This window comes from Rhinolophus hipposideros (assembly GCF_964194185.1).
Source record: "Rhinolophus hipposideros genome assembly, chromosome: 13".
Taxonomy (NCBI): domain Eukaryota; kingdom Metazoa; phylum Chordata; class Mammalia; order Chiroptera; family Rhinolophidae; genus Rhinolophus; species Rhinolophus hipposideros.
In genome coordinates this window covers 62,098,850-62,114,752 of record NC_138059.1, presented here as the reverse complement: position 1 = coordinate 62,114,752, position 15,903 = coordinate 62,098,850, and the positions used below count along the sequence as shown (strand labels likewise).

Here is a 15,903-nt window from a genome sequence, read left to right as displayed (position 1 = left end):
TGATATCTTAACAATTTGAGTTAATATTTATAAAACTCTTAGAAAGAGCCCAGGACGTAGTAAGAGCTAACTAAGTGTTTGTTAAATAAATAAAGCACTTTCCAGACTGGCTGGTTGACACCTCAACCTAGTGACAGAGATCTAGATAATCAAAAACACACAACAGTCTAATATTTTTCACCTTGATAAAATTTTAGAAACTGTAGTGCTCTAAATTTATTTCCGCATCTCAAGTATACCCTGTATAGTCTTTTGTGCAGGACTGAAATTCTACTCTTGGTTCAGAAATCACTGTGCAAAAACTAAGTAATGGAAGAGTTTAAGTCTCAAGGGATGAATTCTTTCTTTTCTCTTTCCAAATAGCCACCACGAAAAATGGCAAAATCTAAAAATATCCAAGCACTTCTAGATAGCACATACCAAGGCTAACACTGTGGGCATCGACAGCGCCAAATTCACTTGAAAAGTGACGGAGAGGGTTCAAATCACAGAGAACTTAGAGGGCAGCAAGATATTCAACGTGTCATGACGACTCCAGGTCCACTGACAACAGGTTGCTGATTCCCGTGCCCTCCACTCCCCAGGCCTCCTCTGTCCCCGACTCTCGCAGGGGACCCGCCACTACTTTCCAGCACAGGTGGGGGTCTCCCACCCCCCGGGTGCTCGGCCGCCCGGCGCTCCGAAGCTGCGCACCAGTTAATTAACTATGTCCATCCACCGAGACCACTGGGGAGTTTAGGAATCAAACAGCAGAAACTGATTCACCCCGAGGAAACAAAGAGCACAAACTCTCCGAGTCGGGCTGAGGGTGGGGGCGCTGCCAGGGGACCCGGGAAGGGCACGGTTGCTTGGAGGAGAGGCAGCAGTCGAGGCCCGGACACCCCTCGCCCCGCCCCGCCCCACGCGCCCGGGGGCTCCCACGGCGGCCCGGACGCGCGCGGACCCTAACGCCCGCCCACCCGCCTCGGGTCCCTCCAGCCCCGCACCTACCCCGCTCCACTGTGCTGCCTCCCCGCGCGGCGGGCGCGGAGCCGAGCGCACTCGCGCTTCCTCCTTCCCCGCAGGGCCGCCGGGCGCCGGCGTTTCCTCCCTGACGCGTCACGGCGGCCGGCGGCTCCTCCCGCGGAGCGCGCGGGGCGGCCGGGGCAAGCCGGGTGGGCGGCGGGCAGCGCGCCGGGAGGGCGCCCGCTCCGAGCCGAGGGGCGCCGGGCAGGAGCCGCAGGCGGGGCGGCCCCTGCTGACACCCGCCGCGGAAACCAGCTCCGTAGGCGCTCTCTTTTCCGAGGACCCCCCGCGAAAGCCCGGGCCCCCGGCCCGCCTTGTGCGCAAAGTTCAGGGGACACCAGTGATCCCGTCTAGAGGCCCAGACTCTTGGATGTTTCCCGCCGCTCAGCTGATCGTGACCGCTGCTCCGGGGCCCAAGAGCGGCCTGGGCCAGCACGCCCGGGCCCGGCTGCTGAAGATGACACCGGTGTGTCCCGGGAGCAGGACCGCCGGACGGCCAGAGGGTCAGAGCCACCCCAGGAATGGCTTGGCGGGCCTGTGGCTTGGGGTAAACTGCAAAGTCAAAAAACATCCAAATAATCTAGGCGATTACTATGCTTCATTTAGCATTACTTGAAGTTCTTTCTCATCAACAAAGTTTTGGCCTTTGTGTTTATTAAGACGGGGAGAGCGGTCACAAATTGGCAGATCCAGCGTACAAAGAAATTTCCTTTCTACATGTCTTTGTAGATCTACTAACTACTGTTTTTTCATTCCCGTTAATCTCCAAGTCAGCTGAGGGCACACTTTTACAATTTATTACTCTTTCTTATTCTTCAAATGTAGAAGTTGCATTTTAGGCCCACTTATTTGCCTCTTTTTTCCGGATAAGATAAAGAGAGGTACAGAACGTGAACGGAGAACTAAGAATTACATAATTCAGTGGGTGTGAAGTAAAGAGGTCAGCATTTTGAAGTAGAGTGGGTTTGGGTGGTTTTTTTTTTTGCCCCACAACACTAATTTAAGTTTTATCAGGTATCACTTGAAGATAGACTTCCCTATTTAAAGATTCCCATGTGCATATATCATGCTTCAGATTTTGAGACAATCATCTATATACTTCATATCAGATGAGTCTTGACAATTTGCCACAAAGCTATGAACAAATAAACTTCCAAAGGTAGAGAAAATGCAATTTATGTGTGGCTTCCCTAAATTCAGGGAACATTTCCTTATATTTTAAAATGATGTTTAAAAATTTAGCTCCACAGGTAAAGGTTAGAATATTTTTAATGTCAGTCACCACCACATGGCCTTCTCTTTTTTTCTAAAAAAAGGATGTGAGTCCAACATTTTTATATTTTGAAATATCATAATCCTAACAGAACTTTATGATGTTCACTGGCATACAGAAACAGATATAAAGTACAGTACATACAAATCAACACATCTCCAATGGTCTTTTACACATTTTCACTGTGATCTATACACAAAGCAATCCACACAATAAGGCACAGAGAAGCTTAAAGAAGTTCCTCCCTTATAATAAAATCAACAAATGATCAGTGTATCTCTCAAAGCCATATTCACAGTGCTGAAAAATTTCTCAGCCAAAAGGAAGTTTTGTGTCAATAAACTCCAAGAGGAATGACACCATTCTTGTTTGAGAGACAAATACCTGGCTCTGGCCACATTTCAACTTCCTTTTCTTCATCCTTTATTTCTTTTTGAAATACAAACATCTGGGAACAATTACATTTCCAGGATAAATTTGTCCTCCTGTTGTGAAGTGTGCACACACACACACACACACACACACAAAACCACCACTACCACCTCCCACAAATACTTTAAGACAGGAAGGTGATGAGCTGATAAGAGGTTGGGTGTTTTGCCTTTATAATCTGAGAGCTGCAATTTAATAGCTTGATTTCTCAGAATACTAGAGGAGGTAAATATATTAAAAAACTATTGAAGGGCATTTACACTTTAAATTCATTTTCAGGGCACACTTTAAGGCTGATCACTTTGATTAATCATAGTCAGCTATAGATATAGGTTATATCTCTATTTCCCATTATGTTTCCAATTTCTTTTAAGTTTATACTGTAAAAGAAATGTTGTTGAATGTTCAGCTAAATGTCTAGTTGATGTTTATGCTTTCATAAGTTTTTACGTAAATAAAATTTTAAAATAGAGCAAGTTTTTTGTTAGACCATGGGTTCCAATATTTTGTTTAGAAATACAATTCTGTTCATGCAGATGGAGCACATATTTTGTTCATCTGTTTTATCTATAATGTAGAGATTATAAGCACAAGCTTTGGAATCGGACAGAGTCAGGTTTATGTTCTAGCTCTGCCACCTTCTACGTTGGGTAAATTATTTCACCTCTGAGCATTTATTTTATCAGTAACATGAGGATGATAATAGTACTTTTTTTTCCTCAGCAAAACAGAATATAGTACTTATCTTGTGAAATTGCTATGAGGATCAAATGAACTCAGTAGAATACATGGAACATAATATCAGTTAACTGCTATTGTCATCATCATTATTATTAACTCTAACACAGATATACAAATGCCAATACTTTTATTTTATTTGTACTAGTATAAATAATGGTCAAATTTTAGAGTTTTGGTGGTTTTATAGACATCCTAAAAGTAACAGGAAAAAAAGTCATAAAAGAAATACTAAGATATAGTTATGTTCAGAATTTTAGAAAATTGAACTGGCAATACTGTAATAAACTGTTGACCCAAACATGAAAAAAAAAAAAAAAAACCTGCTTAACTAGATACTGCAGTATTTTTTTTTTAGATAATATATTCCAATGAGATGAGTGCTTGGTTTTCATCCTGTTTTCAAAATGGAAAATCTTTTCTCTAAAATGGTGCCTCATATGGAATCATCAGGGCTTTTTATATCATATTAAAGTCCTTTGTTATTTGTAGTTCTTTTGTTGTAACTTTGAAAGAGTTGAGAAGCATTACAATACAAGAAGTATCACTTCCTTTAGGGAGAAAAATTGATAAAATGGCAATCACAGGATCTGAATGATTTATTCGTAAGTCAGCTGTTAATGGAAGTAATGGCCAGTATCCATAGAATATTTGTTTTATAGCAGCTAAACCACCAAGACTAGAGAGATAAGAATAATGCTACCAACTACATGATTACAAAAGCAAAGATGTTTTTGATTCATATTATTTGCTCTGCTTTTACAGCACCTTTTCCTTCATTCTACTATAGACTCATCTACGTAAGTGGGTCAGACATTATGAGTTGTTGCTATAGTTTCCAGTTATGTTTATCCGTTGAGACAACAATCACAGCATCCCACAACTTCAAAAAAAACAACATTTTTATTACAAAGGTTCTTTAAGGTATAGTGCTAGCCATGAATTGGCTTAGAAAATAATTAACGAGGAAAAGCGTGCTGTAAAAATAAGTACGAAAAGGAGAATTAAAGTGACCCACTAACTTACTGAATTTCCTAAACAAAACAATTTAATAAAACACAAAGCAACCCAAGGTATAGTTAGAAAAACTCAGATACTCACGGGAACTGAAATTGAGATCGGTTTATACTGCTTTAGCACAGAGCAGAATTAACTTGTTTCCTTGGTCTAGAAAATGGTTCAGAGAGTGCTCATTTTATGTGCTGGGGATGGGAGTAGCCCAAAGTTCAACATCTTTCTTGAGTCAAGTTAGCCATGTTCAAATTCAAAACTGAAATGCCTGAAGTTCAAGTGTGTTTTGTAATAAAGGGAAAACTCATTTTAAAGCAAAACTACATAAGGCTTTTCAGATCACAGGCCTTTCTCACTTTCTATATTAGACTCATGAGAAAAACCAAGGGGAAGTGTTAGGAGATCAGAATCCTTAAACAGCTAGCATCAGCTTTTCGATAAAAGGTTGCTAGAAATTCCTTTAAGGTTTGCTAAGACCATTAGTTATATGAAGTAAAACTATTATCCTTCCCTAGTAAGGAAATCTCATGGTCTACCAATCTAGTTATTAAGAGTATTAAGAACAAAATATAAATCGCCCCATTCTCTCTCTCTCTCTCTCTCTCTCTCTCTCTCTCTCTCTCTCTCTCTCTCTCTCTCTCTCTCTCATTTGGATAGTCTATTATGTACATAAGCTATATCTGTTAATAGTTGACAAAGCTTATTTACATACGTCGTGTCAGCAGTGACTATGTTCCTCAGAGAATCATATTAGGCCTCTGAGCTCAAACCTACAAGGTAGACTTTGAAGATAATAATTATTTTAGTTGCTTATCAGTAGGGAATAATAGCTTTTCTTAAACACTAGTCATTTGGTGACTCAGTTATTTACTGTCAATTATGTGCAATTAATGATTGAACCAATTTCAAATGCAAAGGCTTAATAGCCTCTGGCCTAAGTTCATTGCTGTTATTTCCTCAGCTAAATCTCTAAGGAATCTGTGTCTGGCTCAACCAGATGTGTCAAAGATTTAAACAGACTTTAAGGTATTATAAGTCTTTATATACCGGAAGACCCTTAAATTCTCTAGGTTTTCTAGAATAAACAACCTCAGTTCTTTAAATTTTTCTCACACCTCTTTTTTTTAATGTTTTATGACTCTCATACAAATTCTTTCCAAATTCTCCTCATTTTTCTTTAGATGAGATGCTCAGTATAAGATATGGAAGTCTAAAAAGGATCAGGTAAGTCTTAGTGTAGTGAGAGCATTCTCTCGCAGCTCTTCAATTTGCACTCTCACAACACAATTTAGAATTATTCTTACATTTAAAATTGCATGTCATTATTATTAGATATTAAAATCTGAACCCTAAACACTTGTTGGGCCTACTTATATTTCTTGAGTTAAATGTAAGAGGTTTTTTTGATTATCCTATTGCCTCTGCACCTACTTTACCAAAACTGTATTTTTCCTGGGTGATTTTGAATTTCATCATATTTGTTAAAGACAAAAGTCATCCACAATGGAAGGTGCACATCGTCGGGGTACTCAAGACAATCTGCTGCAGTTCAAAAAGAAAATACCCAATGTCCACTTGTTTTTCATCTGAAAAGAAAGAAATCAAGCTCTATTATTTAACATACATATTGAAGCTGGCACGCCCATACAGTCCTTTGTCAGTCATCCACTTGCTAAGAAGGCTGGGCTTTCCACTGGAAGGGAAACTCGTGTGCATCCAAGGTCAGTTTTATGTGGTATAGCGGGTCACTGACGTGGTTAGTTTTGTGAAAACAAATCCTTTCTATAGAATCTATGCAACACTCTACTGAAATGGGGAGCAGTTGTGGAACTCTTTATCTTCTATAAAGTATTCAAGATCTTTAGGGTTAAAAAGCATTGCTCCTGGATACACGCTGCCTCTGCCTTGTACTGACTAGTGACGCCATCACCACCACCATGTAACCCAGGACAAGTTATTTAACGTCTCTGGGGCTCAGTTTGTTCTGAAGGTTAAGTGAGTCAATATAAGTAAACCCACCACTGAAATCAGCACTACAAAAGCACTAGTTATTATTACTTAAAAATAATACTTAAATATCAAGAATGAAACATTTTCCTTTCACAAAAATACAAGGGATCAAAATTTCTCTTAGAAAGAGAATAGTACTCTTTTTTTTAAGGTAAAGCTTTAGCAATGAATGAGAAAGTAACTCCATCCACTCTCCCCTTTAACTGTACATATGTTTTGAAAGAAATGCTTTGGGGAGAAAGTTTTGAAAAGGATGTTTGGAAATAGTCCCATCAGTATGTAATTTCATTGCAAAAAAAACTGTGTGTGTGTGTGCGAGCACTCTCTTAAAACTCTAATATATGCACACTAAAGAATTTTGGAAATACAATTTTGTATTTGTTTAAATATTTTCCACGGGCGGTCAGATGGCTCAGTTGGTTAGAGCGTGAGCCCTTAACAACAAGGCTGCCGGTTCAATTCCCACATGGGATGGCGGGCTGCACCCCCTGCAACTAAGATTGGAAATGGTGACTGGACTTGGAGCTGAGCTGCGCCCTCCACAACTAGATTGAAGGACAATGACTTGGAGCTGATGGGTCCTGGAGACACACTGTTGCCCAATAAAAAATTTTTTGAAATATATATATATTTTTTCCAAATAATGAATTTCTGTTGGTCTTAAACTAATCTGTTGAAAAGGTAAAAAAATGCAATGTCTTTAAGTTAGTTTTCAGGAATTTTTGATTGATAGCAGAGAAAATGGATGTTTACTAGTCAAATTTCAACAAAAACCTTTGTAGGACAGGTTGATGGGATAGAAAATGGAAATAAGTACCTTAATAGATATAACCAACAACAATGCCTTTCATCAATATCAATCTAAGCATCTGTTTGAAATATCTTTTCCAGCTATGACAGCTATTAAAATATAGTATTAGAATAAACTAAACTTAGAACTACATCTTTGAATCACTATGCCACATGTGTTAAACCAAGATTTTAAAAATGTAATAAAATACCAGGTAATAAAGCAGTAAAGCATCAAGTGAAACTAAAAAGGCTCTTATACTATTAATAAAATACCACTAAATTATTTTTAAAATGTTGATTATTTCATGTTTTTTTATTTGGGGTTTCTATTTTACAATGTATACAATACATTCGTATAGGAGGTTACAAATATGTAATTTGTATGTGCATGTGTATGCTGAAACATTTTTTTCTTTTTTCTTTTTTTTATGACTGTAGGATTATTTCATTTTATTTTTTAAATTTATTTTATTTATTTATTTATTGGGGTGACAATTGTCAATGAAATTACACAATTTCAGGTGTACAATTCTGTATTACATCATCTATAAATGCTGAAACATTTTAAAAGATGAAGTGCATATTCAAAAAGCAAGATATTAGTTACCTTCTACCATCTCCGTTCCGTGGTTTGGTGTCATCTAAGAACTTAATGTCTTTTGTCATCTTCCTTCTTCTTTCAGTAAGTATTTGTTGATTACCTAGTGTGTGCCAGGTATTGTGCTAGGCTCAGAGAGGTAGAAATTAAAAATATAATCCCCATCCATGAAAAGGAGTTTAAATCACTTATGAAACATATAATAAGGAACTATTCTCACAACTAAATTCCACAGAATCACCTGCTTCTCAGCTCCTTCCCCTACCTCCACTCCCAGGCCTTTCCACAGATAATGATCTGCTGTGGATTGGGCTTTGAATTTGAAACTGGTCATTTTAACACCCACTTCGTTTTTCATGTCGTTTAAATAAACCATTTATTACTTATTTTCCTTTCTAGATATCTGCAAAGTGCTTTTAATGCAATCATGTGGGAACATAAATATTTCTGATTCAACAAACATGTCCTATGCAAAGCACTGAATTTAGACAGAGGGAAGGTTCAAGGTACAAAGATGTACTGTGCTTTCAACAAAAGGATTTTATATCCATGCTAGAACATGATAAAATGAGAACTGAGAAAAACACCTTATTTTGTCCTTATACTATTGAATGTATTCTTCAATACATTGTCTTTTTAACCATCTTACCCCGTTTGCCTTGTGCGGTGTTTCTTCAAGCCTAGTAATATACTGTTTGAAAGTTTTATAAGCATGTCATTTGGCTTCAACCACCTCTTTCAAATTTCATTTCATGACTTATAATTTCAACCCATGACTGGGATAAATTACTTTTAATTGCTACTTATTTGCACTGAAGAACAATCATGAAAAACAGGTAGAGGAAAATACTGCTGGAAATTAAGATCATAGAAATTAAAATTCCCTGTATGCCTAAATGGAATTCTATACCATCATTTCCCTAAATAGCAAGAAAACGTGATGATTTGAGGTATTTAAGGCCAGAAACGGGACCACATGACCTCCTGGGGTCTCGTTTACTTTTAAACTCTGCAGATAAGCAAAGTCAAATCTCACAGCCTTGGGAAGAACCTATATACACTTGACTTTTTAAAAGTGTACTAACAGTTCAGAAATTTGGGGCATGGTATGAAAAGTCAAAATTAGTTACAAAAGTCTGTGATGACATAAAATTTTAGAAAAATAAGCAGCACATTAAGGCAATAAAGAGATAATATCTTCATTCGAATTTTAATTGATACATACTCCTTGGGCTATCCCTCCCACAGAAAAATCCAATTTTCACTATAATAATTATTTCCTTAGAAAATGAAAAGAAAAATCCAACTTGAACAAATTTCAGTATAATGTAGTGATTAAGGACATGGCGTTAAAGGACAACAGCCCTGGGTTTGAATCTCACTCTGCTGCTGACCAGCTCTGGACTGAGGCATAATTCCTAACTCCCCGGCCTCAGTTTTCTCATTCATGAAAGTAGTTCTTATTTCACAGGGCTGATGTGAGGATTAAATGAGATAATCACACAGTAAGAACACAATATATGGTTAAAATTGTAAATTACATATATATAATATATATAAATTACATATATATTACATATATAAAACACATACTCATTATGAGAGGCACAATGATGCCGCTGCCCCCCCCCCCAAAAGAAATCCACATCCTAGTCCACAGAACCTGTGAATATGGTACATGGTATGGCAAAGAATGAAGGTTGCATAGACAACACAGATGAACCTTGAAGACATTATGCTAAGTCAAATAAGTTGGACAGAGAAAGGCAAATACCATTATGATCTCATTTATATGTGGAATCTAAAAAAAAAAATCAAAACAAAAATAACTCATACATACAGAGAACAAATTAGTGATTGACAGGCAGGGGTTGGGGGGAGGTTTGGGGGGAGGCAATGGGTGAAGGGGTCAAAAGGTGCAAACTCCACTTATAAAATAAATGTCATGAGATGTAATGTTCAGCATGGTGACTGTACTTAATAATACCGTATTGTATATTTGAAGCTTGCTAGGAGAGTAGATCTTAAGCTTTCTCATCACAAGAAAAAATTTGTAACTGTGTAGTGATGGATGTTAACTAGACGTACTATGGTAATCATTTTGCAATATATAGATATGTTGAATCATTATGTTGTACACCTGAAACTAATATAATGTTATGTCAATTATACCTCAATTAAAAATTAATTTTAAAAAAGAATTAAAGTTGCAGATGGAATTAAGGTTGCTAATCAGCTAACCTTAAGATGGGAAGAAGACCCTGGATTTTCTGGGCTGGCCCAAGGTCCTTAAATGTGGAAGATGGAGGCAATAAAACAGAGTCAGAGAAAGAGACGTGACTATGGAGGAATGGTCAGAGAGATGTAACATTGCTGGCTCTGAAGCTGAAGAAGGGGGCCATGTGCCAAGGAATGTGGGCAGCACCTAGAAGCTGGAAAAGGCAAGGGAACAGATTCACTCCTCGTGCCTCCAATAAAAGAGGGCAGCCCTGCTGACACACCGAGTTTAGCTCCATGACAACCATGGCTGACTTCTAACCTATGGAGCTGTAAGAGAATACATTTGTGCTGGTTTAAGTCCCTAAGGTTGTGGTAATGTGTTACAGTAGTAGGTGGAAAACAAATTAGGTATATAGATAAATAAGGAGCCCTACAAAACTTGGGTAAGTATGGGCATATGGAGAATTGTCTTTTTTTTTCCTTCCAGTTTTAGAAACCATGCTAACTCACAAACATTTTTATTTTTGTTTTCTTTATATAATTAATTGCAAGAATTTGACTTACCACACCATAAGATTATCCTCCAAGCAATAGGGGTGCTACTGGCTAACAGTTCAGCCCATTATGGTTCCTTGATGATGGCAGCAGCTGAAAATTATAGGAAATAAATAGTTCATACTATTCATTTTCTTATGATTTTCTTATTTGTGTCTAGACACCTAAGAATATCATACAAATTAATTTTGAGTTAATGATGCCTGAGACTAACAGGAGTGACAGCAAAGAGGCTGTCCATGGAGGCAGACCACACTCACTGAGCGATCCTGCCTCTTCTCAGTGTCACCAGAAGCACATTATGCATATTGCTGCCTTTAATCCTCACCATCACTATCCCCATTTTACAGATAAAGAAGTTCAAAGAGGTGAAATAGTCGCACCCAGATCACACAGGAGGACAGTGGCAGAGCTGAGTCCATTTCATTTGATCCTTCTAGAACACCACAGAACCTCCAATGTCAGTGGGTGGTGCTGGGTGAGAGGCATCACGGACCAGGCATAGAAGAGTTTATAAACTCAAATGCCAAAAGCATCTGACACGGATGCTGAATGTCAGAAGGGAAAGTGAGATGATAAATAGCAACTGACAGTCTTCTTGAGTGGCAAGAGGAGCATGCCCTCTCTAAAGTGAGAAACTGACAGCTGCTATCAGATCTATTAATTTTGCCATAAAACCTAGCAATATACATTGTAATGTGAAATGGCATAATTTCAAAATGCTAGAGATGAATTCAGATTTTCTTAAAACACTGTGCAGGCCAAATAAGACACATCTATCAAGTAAATCTGCCCCCCTGGGCTGCCAATTTGAGACCCCAAGGATCATTACTGAGCTAGGGATTGGTCCATAGTCACGCTAAAAGAAAAGTTGTAGATGGGTTGGACTGGATTTAGATTGCGCTCCTTGAGTGAAGAGGTGCCCTAATCTAAGAACAAGGGATACTTATTCTAGGGCATTGAGGCACAACAGAGAAGGGGGTATGACTCAACTTTCCACAGAATCTTCGTAAACAGAGCAGTCTAACCAATAATTAAAGCAATTCTAAACATATTAACCCACATGTTATTTTTCCCTCTCCTCTTTGCTAATGTATAAGCACTCTTGGATGAATCTTCATTGATAGATATGCTTATCTGCCATATTTCTACATGTTATGATTAGTAGTCAGATTATATGTTACTTTAATAGAATACAGCTTAATAACATGAATCCAATTTTACATATGTGTGACAAGTTGACATAATACAGTTATGCACCAAATAATGTTTCAGTCAGTGATGGACCACATACACCATGGTGGTCCCATTAAGATTATAATGGAGCTAACGTCCATAATTATCACCTAGTGACACTGTAGCCATTGTAACATTACTCATGTGTTTGTGGTGATACTGGTGTAAACAAACCTACTGCTCTGTCAATCATATAAAAGTATAGCACATACAATTATAGTAGTGGGCAAAACCATCTAGGCTTGTGTGAGTGCACTCCATGATGTCCTCACAACAAAATCACCTACCAACATATTTCTCAGAACATATCCTTGTGTTAAGCGGCACGTGACTGTGTCTGTAGAGTAAGAAATGGCATAAAACTTCTAATGTATTTATTCAAAATAGTGCAATATCAAAACAATAAAACTAACGCTAACACTTACTGATACACATTTGAAGTAGAAAGCTGATTTGAGAAACACAGTTGCAGGGAACACTGAGGACTGAGCTGATGTAGGAGATGGCAAGTTCCACGGTAGACATCGTCTTGAGCATTTGACTTTCCCCGGGCAGAGCTCTGCAGCCATGGAGGAGGCAGACAGCTGGATTGGACCTGGGTTGGGGGAGGTTCAAGACAATGACAGTGGAGCAGAGGAAGAGAGCCCAAGTGAAGGTCATGCCATTTACATTTGCTAAGGAAAGGAGGCAGTCATAGGCAGAAAGGTGAGGCCAAGGGCTTGGGTTACTTGAACAGTTACAGAGTGAGGTTAACAAAAACTTACTACACACACTATTAATATTTTACATGTTAAAGTACACTGTAATTTTCAAAGCATTTAAAAAAGTATACTTTGTTTTTTAGAGCAGGGTTAGGTTCATAGCAAAACTGACTAAAAAGTACAGAGTTCCCATATACTCCTGTCCCCACACATGCACAACCTTGGCCACCACTGGCATCTCCCATCATAGTGGTATATTTGTTACAATCAACGAACCTACACTGACACATCATTATCACCCAAAGACAGTTTACATTAGGGTTCACTCTTGGTGTTGTACATTCTGTGGGTTTGGACAAACGTCTAATGACATGTATCCACCATTGTAGCATCATACAGAATAGTTTCACTGCCCTAAAAATCCTCTGTGCTCCCTCTAGTCATCCCTTCCATCCCGCTAATTCCTGGCAGCCACTGACCTTTTTACTGTTTCCATAGTTTTGCCTTTTCCAGATTGTTACATAGTTGGAATCACACAGTATATAAGCTTTTCAAATTGACTTATTTTACCTGGTAATACGCATTTAAGCCCCTCCTCCCAACTTTTTGTGTCTTAATAGCTCGTTTCTTTTTAGCACGGAATAATCTTCCAACCCATGGATGTGCCACAGTTTATCCATTCACCTGCTGAAGGATGTCTTGGTTGCTTCCAAGTTTGGGCCATTTGAATAAAGCTGCTATAAAATCCATGTACAGGTTTTTGTGTAGACAATGCATTTTTACCTTCAGACTCTGAATATAGAGCACATTTTCTAAATCAAATCCTAACAAGCGAAATATAGCACACCAAATCAAAGCATTTATCCATAGGACTGGCAGTATTTATTTTTCTACCACAAATAACACAATACAAACTATAACATTACAATGGGAGGAATAAAACTCTCTAAATGATGATTTCAACAAATGTTTTGAGGAATTAACTCTCTATTTTGTCATTTCTCCCTATCTTTGTTCGGACCCACCCCTCCTCAACTCTTAACACCGTTAACACGATACAGTGGATCATGGACGCTGTAGCCAGGCTGTTTGTGTTTGTTTCTGGTTGAATATGGGGCTCTGACACTTACACACTGCATGACTTGAAGCAAATTAATATCTTTGTGTCTCTTCTCGAGGCCTCATCTGTAAAATAAGGATTTTTAATAGTGATTACCTCATGGATTAAAAGAGTTTATGTCCATAAACTCCTCCAGTAATACCTGGCACATAAGTGTTTGTCATATAAAATGAATAATGTTTACGTGGATCTCTTGTGTGAATGCTGGTCTCACAGGCCTGGACACAATTCTGATCAGGTCTTCCTGTTGAGACAGACTTTCAGGTCTATGATTTGATTTTTTTCCTACTTATTTATAAGTCAACAAGTTAGCCTGTAACTGTTTCCTAGATGCTGAAAGAAACACGAGACGTCTGAATCAGAGAAAAAGAACTTTTTTACTCACAGCACAGCATAAAAAACATGAACACCAGAATATTTGCATCAATCCCTTTTGCCCTCAAGTTCCCCAGGGGTGATGGGAACGGGCCGATAGATACTGCACATGCAGTGGGGGGAACAATGAGCTTGGGGAACCCAATGCTTTCCTAGCAGGCAGTAAACTAAGCCTGCTCTTTGTCCTAGAGGGAGATCTCACTTTATCCCCCAAGACTGCTGCAAATACAGCCATGGGAAATGGCTTGGGTAAAGAGTGGTGTGGGAGAAAGTCTCTAAGATGGTCCATAATGGTTCTTGCCTCCTGGCATTCACTCCTTTGTGTAATCCCCTCCAGGTGACTGTGGGCTGGACTTATTCATTTACTTCTTTTCTCCTTTTTCACCCCCTTCTTCCACCCCGCCCCCACTCCGGTTCAAGCCGTTGTTTCTCAGTCTAGTTGTGTAGGGCACAGCTCCCTGGCCCAGGCTGGTATTCTGAGCCTTGCACTCTCCCCAGCTGAGGCAGTTGGTCACCAGTTGTAAGTTGGCCACTCACAGCAGCTCTCGCTGGCTGCTGGCTGCTCATGATGGCTGCCGGTCACTCACACTAGCCACCAGCCACTCCTGGCAGCCTACGGCACCACCAGCTCTAGGGAGAGCCGTTGTTCACAACCTTAGCTGTAGAAAGCACAGCTCACTGGCCCATGTGGGAATTGAACTGGCGACTTCGGTGTTAGGAGCACAGCACTCCAACCACCTGAGTCACGGGCTGGCCCTCACTTACTTCTAAGTAACTGAATATAGCACAAATGACGGGATATTGCCTCCAAGATTAGGTTATAAAAAGACTGTGGCTTCCATCTTGCGTCTCCTCTCACTCACTTTGAGGGAAGACAGCTGTCATATTATAAGCTGCCTTATAGAGAGACTTGCTTGGAAAGGAAAGGAAGTCTTTGGCCAACAGTCAGAAAAGATGTAAGGCCTCCAATATCCACGTGTGTGAGCTTAAGAGCAGAGTTTCCCTCATTGGAGTCTGGAAATGACCTCAGCCCTGGCCAAAACCTCGACTGTAGCCTTGTCACAGACCCTAAGCCAGGGACCCAGCAAAGCTGCACCCAGATTACTAATCCACAGTCACTGTCAGAAAATAAATATTTGTTGGTTTAAGTCTCTGTTTTGGAGTAATCTGTTATGCAATAGATAATTAATACAAGCAGTCAGAGCCTTGCATTGTTGGCATACTAAGCAAGACATGCAGGGGCATAGATTACTATCCTACAACAACAGGGTAAAGCTACAACCCCTGTAAAAGGGATAGGCAGTGTCATCTTCCAAGAGGGCTGACATACTTAGCGTCTAGTATCTAGGGAAGAGGCAGACACTAAAACTGGAAACTAGAATTGGGGAGGAAGCCCTTAGCTGGAACTAGCCTTGGGGCTAGTTTTTGAAGAATTTTTCTTGCTTGAGGACATAATGCAGGATAGAAAAAAACTGGCTGGTGCTTTGTTATGCAGTGGGAAGCAAGGTAGGAAAAAATCCTTTCACAGTGTCAAATGCTGAAATGCCTACAATGCATTTAGTGAACCGAATTATATAGTTGTATATTACTCCCTGTACTCATTTGCCTTCTGTTCATCTGGAGCCTTTTGTAAACTTTTGTTTAAATATTTTCCCTGGTCTTATCTGTACTCAAGGGAATTATGGGTCAAATGCTTGAGCCACAATATTAAAAGGGAAACAGTGCCCCCTAGAGACCAGAGTGGCAATACCCAGAGATGCCTCCCACTCCCACCCCACCAAGAGGTAGGAGAAGCTAGGATACACAAGGGAGATGGCACGGTTCTTTATAGATGTTA

General features: G+C 39.4%; 2 protein-coding genes across 8 annotated transcripts in view; both read right to left on the bottom strand.

Annotated features, from left to right (window-relative positions):
• The window catches only part of LOC308506663 (uncharacterized protein), a 59,517-nt gene extending 57,821 nt beyond the window's left edge, over positions 1 to 1,696 (bottom strand). For both annotated transcript variants that reach the window (XM_081070445.1, XM_081070444.1), the window contains exon 1: positions 991 to 1,696. In XM_081070445.1, coding sequence (XP_080926571.1) covers positions 991 to 1,576 — 586 coding nt within the window. In that variant the 5' untranslated portion in view covers positions 1,577 to 1,696. The remainder of the gene's footprint in view (positions 1 to 990) is intronic.
• A 2,853-nt stretch (positions 1,697 to 4,549) lies between these two features.
• The window catches only part of LOC308506665 (uncharacterized protein), a 32,799-nt gene continuing 21,445 nt past the window's right edge, over positions 4,550 to 15,903 (bottom strand). Inside the window, exons 2-6 of one of the 6 annotated variants that reach the window (XR_013994749.1) lie at positions 13,702 to 13,756; positions 12,296 to 12,465; positions 10,644 to 10,727; positions 7,869 to 7,989; positions 4,550 to 6,045 (exon numbers count right to left, since the gene is read on the bottom strand). Coding sequence is in view for 1 of the 6 variants with exons in the window: in XM_081070447.1 (XP_080926573.1) it covers positions 10,702 to 10,727; positions 12,296 to 12,465; positions 13,702 to 13,756 (251 nt within the window). In the remaining 5 variants the exon portion in view is untranslated. Of the gene's footprint in view, positions 6,046 to 7,868; positions 7,990 to 9,630; positions 10,292 to 10,591; positions 10,728 to 12,295; positions 12,466 to 13,701; positions 13,757 to 15,903 lie in introns of those variants that run through there. The other 5 variants (XR_013994746.1, XR_013994750.1, XR_013994747.1 and 2 more) reach the window with 5 other exon arrangements.